Consider the following 9,381-nt stretch of genomic DNA (forward strand, 5'->3'; position numbering starts at 1 on the left):
GAATTTGTAAATTATCGGAATAATTTACATATCACTATGCAATATTTTCTAATAAATAAAAGAAGCAATAAAAAACTGCTACTTACGATACGTACTAAATTTTACTTAAATAATATTATGGTAAACGTAATATATGATAAATCGTTGTCGTGTGTGTTGGCCTTTAGGATTTGGCAGAATTTACCAGGCCGGTTAATAATCCGCGTCGTCTGCATGGAATAAAGGAATAAACCACATACCGTAAACATAGGTTAAATTGAGTGTAAGTTTGTAGGCTTAGGCTTGTTCATATTTGTACTCAAGTATCATAAAGACGAACAGTTATTTTATAAATAATAACATAAAGATATAAAATTTTTCATTCAATTTAAAATAAATCATAGTAAGTAGTAAAATATGTCAAAAAGTGGAGTTGGTGGAAGAGGTAGAGGATGGTTACATTTAAATAAAAATCAAAATGCAGCTCCAAACCCGGCACCGATACAAGTAGCAGATAACCCAAAAAATATTACTGTAATTGGAGACGAGTCTAAATTTACCGACGTAAATGAACATGAATTCAAAGATTTGATCAGTAAAATTAGGGAAATTAAAGTTACCGATGATGGAATAAAATTTAATCAAAAGATCAAATATATTTTAGAGAATTGGAAACAAGATTGTCAGAACAGTGAAGAAGTAGAGTAAGTATAGATTTTACGAAAATTCACTATTCTATTTTTATTACAATTTTAGAAATAGATCCAATAAATAAGTATAAATCATTGAGTATATATATAATGTATTTAAAATTGATATTAATAAATTGGAAAAGTAATTTTTTAATTATGTTATCTTTATAATAATTTTATCAGGAGAAGCTTTGATGCATTGTATCAAGGATGTTTGAATGATGAAGAATTAGCTTCTAAACTAGTAGTAATGGTTTCTTCAAGATCTTTTATATCACAAGAAGTTCACGATCAAAATATACGTCTAATATTTTTGAAGAAATTACAAAATGATTTTGAAGGTAAATATATATTTGTTTGAAAATGAAATAGTTAATAACTATTTTCAGGGTGTAAAATTGTGTCCAAGGCAAATCCAACAGCATTTAGAAACGGTGTGAGAATGCTAGGAGAGTTTTTTCATAAAGCTAGATTAGTAAATGGTCAACCTTTCACGTTTATGCTGACACCATTATTATCTTACCTTGAAATGTTACTGGAATCAGCACATGCTCTAGATCTGCAACAATTTACATTCCAGGTACCTAATAAGTTGAATAACTACAACCAATATAGTATTTTGAAATTCTGTTATATTTTAGATTTTTTTGAATGGTGCTGCAATTAAAACAGAATATTCTGATAAGTTAGCTGAACTATTTAATAAAACTAGAATGTTTCTTACATCAGATAAAAAAATATCGAAAGAAGGAAAATTGTGGCTTCTATTGTCACTGGAAATATATAACAACAAATTTGGGATGTTGCCTATTGAAGTATTCAAATTTTATCAAGAACAACTTGGTGGATCTGCAATGGCTGGTTTTCAAGCAAGTATTTCATCAAGTTTCTTTGACTTTTTACTTCTTAGGCCTTTTTATATGTTTTTCTTAATAATTTTTCTTGATTTTGGGTCTCTTTTCATAGAAAATTAGTTACAAAAAACAAAGAGACCTAAAATCAAAGACAGTTTATCAAAAGAAAAATGTTTATTTGTATCATGTAGTTGAGTTTCTGTTGGGTAACATTAACCTGCAGAGTTCCAGTTTAGTTCATCTTATATTTTTTATCCACTAGTTCATCAAGTGATTAATAAGGAAAGTTGACAATAATAATGAATAAATATAACAGACTCAATTGACTGTATGTGTATTCTTTTCACTATGTTTTGACGTCAGTCTTAGGGCAGAGGATAGCGAAGGGGTAGCAATAATCAAAGTTCAATAACTAACTGAAATTACTATATATTCATATATACCAACAAAACTATATGCAAAATGTAAAATTAAACTAAGTCGCGTGTGCCGAATCTCTAAGAGCAGCGTAGCTTCGTTGAGATATAGAAGTTAGAGATCTGCCCACTTCACTGTCCCGAGGAAGACTGTTTAACAGTTCCATCCAATGTTTTACCTGGATTCATATAATGATTAGAAAGGGTGTCCTAAAACAATGTAAAAGGTATAGGGACGTTGAAATGTTGGTTTTTCCTAAAACGCGCCACAAGGTTTGGAAATTAAAGTTATAATAGAAGAGTAACTTGGAATTACCAAAAGGGAATCCAAAAATTGTTTTATTGATTAAGTTGTTCAGGTAAACATTTGAGGGATGAAAAATATGATGAATGAAAGTGCACATGTATTAAATAATTTTAAATGCGAGAGCCCTTGGCGTGGTCGCTACATAAATATAAATATACACTATGAAACTTTATTTAAACTCAGGTTCATCAATCAATAAGTGATTTTATCATTTAATTTTATTTTGATATGGATTTTGTTGATTACATAGTAGATTGTGATGAGGACATTGATCTTGTGAAATTCATTCAACTTCCTATGTAGTAAGAGAAAGAGTCGATAATTTTGAGAAATAGGATGAGCATGATTTTAATGCAAGATTCAAATGAATAAAGGCATTATTTTGTTAATATTAAAACTATTTGAAGAGTCACTGTTCTCCCTTTTCCAATTAATTTTTATTCAAACTGAAATATATTATATAAATTGAAAAGGGTACTTTTCATTGAATATCCGAATTGTATCATCCACAAATCTCAAAATTTTGGACTGTGGTACATTGGCCAGGCTCTGCCCAAGATCAATATATATAGATGACAATCAATATATTTATTTGACTATCTGAAAATTAGATTTGAGAATCACCATTATTACAGCTGCTAAAACTTCTGTTTTGCTTTCAAGTCCATTTTTAGGGTTTTCACAGTGTTCCATCAGTTCTTTTATTTTCAATCATATTCTTTTGTTTGTTTTAATAGTAAAGTTTTCTCTTTGAGAGTAAAATTACTACTTTGCTTCTTAGTATTAGTAATTTCCATTTGTTTAGAATGAATTTCACTCACCAGTTGAAATTATCAAAGCTTGCACAGACCAAAAACCAAATATATATCACAAAATATAATATTTATATTCAGATGTCAGTTAAAACTAAGAGATAATTATCTCAGAATTTAACCAATTGATAAAATTTATTGTGTTATTGATAAACCCAATTTCCAATAATAACTGATAGTTAAGACTATCTTACCAGCAATACAAAATTGTTTAGGGTGGCTGAAAACAAGGATTAGCTCGACATTGTGATGGCTAATGTGAGGGAGACCTGACAAGACACAAAAAGAGGAAGCAGAAGAAAATAAGACAAATGGACGAGAAAATGGATCTAAATATCTTTTTGGAGACCAGACAACATACTAGGATTACTAGGTAATTACAACCTGAAGATATCGGAAGAATATAATGCACTATATAACTATACTGGAGAGAACAGAAACTTACCTACAATTGAATTTATAAGAATATTAAGAATAACAGAACTACTCGTGTCAGAGAGAGTCCTTGAAAACTAGTGGATGGATGTGGATGCATATATACATACGTTCATAAATCTAATATGAATAACATATTTTCCCTCATAAAATAATGATGATTTATGAAAGAAGCTGTTGATATACAAAACAAAATTGTGTAATCAAAGTTGTAAACGATTTTAGTGGACAATATTATCTATTTCATATGACTTCTGATTACTTAAAGTTTAACTGAAATCCAAAAAACTTACTATAGATAATGTGTACTTTGGTAAGATACTTCACAAAATACCCTGAAATTCTGAGAAAATTGATATTATCACAAGATACATTCTATTATAATGTATGAACTGAAATATTCAACAATCAATATATTATAGAGAGTGCCTTACAAGAAATTGGAATCATTATAAAAATTAACATACCTCCTCATAATATGAAATGATTTTGCTAACTTTGGAGTTTTACTTATTCAGTCACAGAATTAAAAGATTCGAACAAACCGAATCAATTTCACTTTCACAACTACTTCAATTGCCAATCTTATTTTGACACAGTCAGAATTAATTGTAATTAATAAACTGGCCCTGATTTATTCTTCAATTTACTTGAATTATTGACAACACTGTATTCCATTTTCTTGAATTTTTGCAAACAATAAAAACGGTACTTATATATGAGAGACAATACATGTTCTGGTGCTAAAGAGAGGCTCATTACAATATTCTGTTATATGATCTCAATAGTTGTGGATAATGTAAAAATTTAGTTTTAAACATTAACCATAATCGTAGAGTTCCAGACCAACAATTATTACTTTGTTAATTAAATTAAAGAGTTTTCTTTCCTTATTTTAATGCATGCACTCCATTTTAGAAAAAATTATGATACATTGTCATACAAAAAAACGAAATTAGATACATATCTAAATTGTTATTCAAACAAATTTTAAATTTTTTCCAACTTTCCAATAGTTGCTTTTGTCAAGTTTGTTTGAACTTGATTGCAATTTTAAAGTTTGTGGATATAGACTTTTTTCATGAAAAGTGTTTTGTCAATAAAAAATGAAACAATCTAAAAATAAATTTTCAAGTGTAATAATTGGTTTTTATTGGATAGGATGTAATTTTCAATGCATAACAAGATTTAATCACTCAATAAAATAATATATCAGGGATTCAATTTCTTTTGTACAAACTTTTTTATTGAAGTTATACGTCTTTATGGCGATCTAAGTGTTTGAATTGAACTAAAATGAATACTTGTTTTAGGGTACACAACATACATTAAGTGTTCAAACTCCAGAAGATAACAAAACTTTAGAAAACTACCAGAGTAATGTTAACGTTCTACAGTTGTCAACCAAACCTGATGTTACTACAGACCAAAGTAACTCTGCGGTATCTTACTCTGACACAACAAACTCGAGTTGTTTTATATCAGATTCATCGAGTCATAATAATTCATCAAATTCTATTCATCGAGAAAAATCAAAAACCCAAAATTCTGGTAGTAGCTCTACAAAATGTGGTCGGCCCATATTAGGAGTGGGAGCGCGATTGAACAAAAGTAAGTCCAATGACTCGTCCAATTGGAGAGATAGAGACAATACTACAAATTCTAGTGGGTGGGGTAAAAAGTCAGGATGGGGAGATGGAGATAAAAACTCAAAGGGCAAAAAGAAAGGATGGGAACATGACGACAGATTCGAAAATGATTATAGTTAAAATAATTTATTTTATCATAAGAAATCGAGGGTCATTTGTATTTTTAAAGCTGGTTGAATATTTAATTTTATTTTTATTAAATAACCATTATCCATAATAATAGTTCCACAGTAATTTTTTTTATTGTTTGATATTTTTTTCCTTTTATTTTAATTGTAAAACTTCCAGTTTTCTTCCTAATATATTTAAACTTATTATTTAATATTAAAAAAGTATTCTACGGCTTTAAAAGTATATTTTAACAAAACAATGACAGTTTGTAATCTTTTGATAAAAAAGCTAATGATCTATAATGTATGTAATTTAGGTTTGAATTACAGGTTAGGTAATTTTGTATCACACTGTGAAAAACAAATATCTCGCAGATATGAACATAAACTGATAAATGTCTATTTATTCCATAAAGGTTTTTTTTCTGCAACTTTGTAGGTATATACATGTGGTCCAGAAGTATCTATTGTTAGTGGTACGGGTACTGTTTTATGAATACTTTTTAAATTGATAATAAGGCACACACGACCCTTAAATAAGTTAATTAAAAACTTTATCCCTTCAAATAACTGCCAAATGATTCGATTATGTTATTTATATTTTGGGAGTAATAATAAAACATGATAATCTATTTCAGGTCACCATCTACTTCTCCTTCTCCTACAGGGTATTTTCTCAAAAAAATTTGGATGGAAAAATCCAAAAATTGAATTAATTAGAACAATAATCATTGTTTTAAGAAATTTCAGCTTTTAACACTTTTTTGGAAGCTTATTTGATTCATGATGATGATTAACGTTTTTTAAAAAATATTCACATTACTGGTCGGTTTTGGAATATATATATATATATATATATATATATATATATATATATATATATATATATATATATATATATATATATATTAGTCCAGTCCGCGGAGGCAATTTTTTATCAAAAGAATAAATTACAATCAAAAATTGACATGTACTTCAAAGTATACTAATTGATTTAATAAAACTTTAGAGGTCTATCGATTTCCCAAAGTAAAATAAAATCGAAAATCATTTTGATTTTCAAAATTTCCTATTATTTCAGTCTGTGATGAAGATAGAAGAAAATAAAAAATACCACGTTATAGTTTTCACAATTCTGGACCATTTTGTATAATTATAAAAAATATAAAATTAAGTATAAAAATTTGTCTGTACATCTAGAGTTTTTGCAAGTAGTTTTGGTTACCAGGTTGTCTGCATAGTTTTTCTCAAAAATAAGGAGTTTTAGAGACACAAATGTTGGAACGGTTATGTAAATAGTGACATTCATCAGTCATATTCGAAATCTGTAGTATTTGTTTCACTATAAAATCTCTCGGAGTTTTTCGAGCTTTTCTGTGATATATTTTTTATTTCTTGATTTTTATTTGAATATTTTGTCATAACATTAATTATTGGGGTTATCCGAAATATAATTTAAAATTTCATTAAAATATTTCAAATTTTGATGGTTATTGTTATTTTCTAATTGAAATGAATATGCATTGACCAATGGTTTCTATTTTTTTTTTTGTAGGAAAATCATTTAACATAATTTTAGTCTATCATAAAACTTTAAATAGCAATTAAAAATTTGCTAAAATATATATTGTAAATTGATGAAATTTTGCTCTCATTAATGAAATTTGTAATATTTCAGCATGTAACATGCCATTCGGCATCTGATTTATTTTAATGAATTTTAAGTACTAAATGACGTTTGTCCATTGTTTTTATACCATAAAAAAATGCGATTTTGATATTGAAAAATGACTAAAATCTTGACATTCATTCTTCAAAAAAAATTTTTTTCTTTAGTGGGTACTATCACACTATTTTTCGACAAAGTGTAATTGAAATTTGAGCTTCTAATTCGAAAAATTGAAGAATTTATAAATTTTCAACTATAACTAGTCATTTTTCGAAGTTTTTTGCAAATTATATTTTTTAATCAAAGAAAATTGAACAATTTTTGTATGGCACATTATGTCACAAACTTCCCAGTATGGAGATGTAAATCAGAAATTTCATCAGTGATAATTTCCATTGTATTCACTAAAATTTAATCAAGCGATCCTTAAAATCCTATCTCTACTGTAACCAACTATTTTATCTTCATAATTTGAATCTTACAGTTTGCTCAACATAAACTTGAATTCAGAAACACTAGAATTTTGTACAATTTGATTAAAAAAATTTATAAAATAATGTAAAAGAAAATTAAACAATGTGGTATAAATACACATGTTCAATATCTTAACATGTAGTCAGTTTATCTTTTTAATTGTTAGAGACTTTTGAACTTTTCAACAGTGTATGTTTTTAGAAGCATTATTATTGAATACTTCCAAAATGGATAAACATTTTCCTAAAATTAAGGAAACTGCTTATAATATGCCATTTGGCTTGTTACGTTTTTCTTCAAAAATTTTAGATATTCCTTTGTTCACGTATTGTGGCACAGTAGTCACTTCCAATTTATTTATTTCAACATTCGAGTTTGTGAAGAAATTAATTTGTTATCGACATTCCACATCAATCAAGAAACTCAAGAATAAAATCTTGAAATTGATTCGAAATCCACCTCCACCTATCTACACTCCACTTCAAATCAACCAACGTTTGACGCCATTTCGGCCGTATTCGATCTCAGTGAAAGTACCTATATAAATAACTGATACTCAGATTGTGTGAATATTTAATATTAAATTGGACGCCTCCAGCTTTTTAACAAATAATAATTATTGCTGGGAGCAATAAAAAGTTTCAAAAACAAATTTATTGAAGAAAAAAAATAATTTCGCATTAACTGCGTACTCAAGCAGTTATAAATTAAAAACAACTCAGATTTATCTAACAATATAGATAAGACTGAAACTTATCTATGAAAATCCTGGAAGGTTGCAGCCCTCAACTGGATTCCCAGTTGTTGAAGTATTTGTTGCTTGTGATGGTATACCAGTTGAATTCCGTCTGAATCAAACTCCAATCTGTAGAACAACGAATATAAAGAATTATATCACCACAAATTTACAAAATTTACTTTAATTCGAACTGGAGTGTTGATAGGTAGAGATCAATTTCGAGGTTTTATTGAATTTCTCTAATGAAATGGGAGGTCGATAACAAATTAATTTTTCACAAACTCGAATGTTAGAATAAATAAATCAGAAGTGACTACTGCGCCACAATGCGCGAATAAAGGAATATTGAAAATGTTTGAAGAAAAAATAACAAACTGATCTTATCAAGTATCTGATTAAAAAAATAAACTGACTACATGCTAAGATATTGAACATGTATATTTATATATTTATACCACATGTTTTTATTTTTCTTTTACATTATTTTATAGATTTTTTAAATCAAATTTCACATATAAAATTCAAGTGGTTCGGAATTCAAGTATATGTTAAACAAACTGTAAGATTTCAAATTATGAAGGTAAAATAGTTGGTTACAGTAGAGATAGGTTTTTAAGGATCGCTTGATTAAATTTTAGTGAATACAATGGGAATTATCACTGATGGAATTTCTGGATGGATTTCTGATTTACAATTATCTTAATGCATTGCAAAATTAAAACATAAAAAATGTGGCATGAATATTTTACAGATTTTGAAATTCAACCCTTAGCTGCCACACTTCTGGCGCCAACCATAGCTTCCATACTGGGACGTTTGTGACCCTAGCCACATAATCGTCTATTCTGAGAAAACTAAGCTGTAGTATTTGGATCTAAATTTTCGTCTTCTTTTTTACTATCATTTTGGTGACCAAAATTAATAGATTAAATTGTCTCATTGTTTTATTCTACCTATTGATCTAAATCTAAGATCATACTGTTTCACACTTTTACTAGTATCAAGGGTATTTCCAATTCTTCTAAACACTCCCATAATTTCTTTATCTCAATTCTTGTCCTTATTGGATGTTTATTTCTATTTTTCTTCTGCGTACATGTATACATATTTTTTCGATCTTGCCAGCACAGCGACAAGTTCCAATGAAGGTTCTTTTTTGTATCAATATTGATTTTTTTTTCAATTTATTCCAAAAATTTGTTCTTATTAGTGATATTATGGGAGAAGCGTCAAATATCCGTTATG

General features: G+C 28.0%; 1 protein-coding gene across 1 annotated transcript; it reads left to right on the plus strand.

Moving 5' to 3' along the window:
- Positions 1-211: 211 nt before the first annotated feature.
- LOC130901784 (uncharacterized) lies at positions 212-6,123 on the plus strand. The gene is made up of 5 exons (XM_057813381.1): positions 212-683; positions 855-1,012; positions 1,061-1,251; positions 1,313-1,540; positions 4,809-6,123. Exons 1-5 carry the CDS (start codon positions 397-399, stop codon positions 5,262-5,264), a joined length of 1,320 nt encoding a protein of 439 aa, XP_057669364.1. The 5' UTR covers positions 212-396; the 3' UTR covers positions 5,265-6,123.
- Positions 6,124-9,381: the final 3,258 nt, after the last annotated feature.

Source organism: Diorhabda carinulata, chromosome X, assembly GCF_026250575.1.
Source record: "Diorhabda carinulata isolate Delta chromosome X, icDioCari1.1, whole genome shotgun sequence".
In the NCBI taxonomy this organism is placed as follows: domain Eukaryota; kingdom Metazoa; phylum Arthropoda; class Insecta; order Coleoptera; family Chrysomelidae; genus Diorhabda; species Diorhabda carinulata.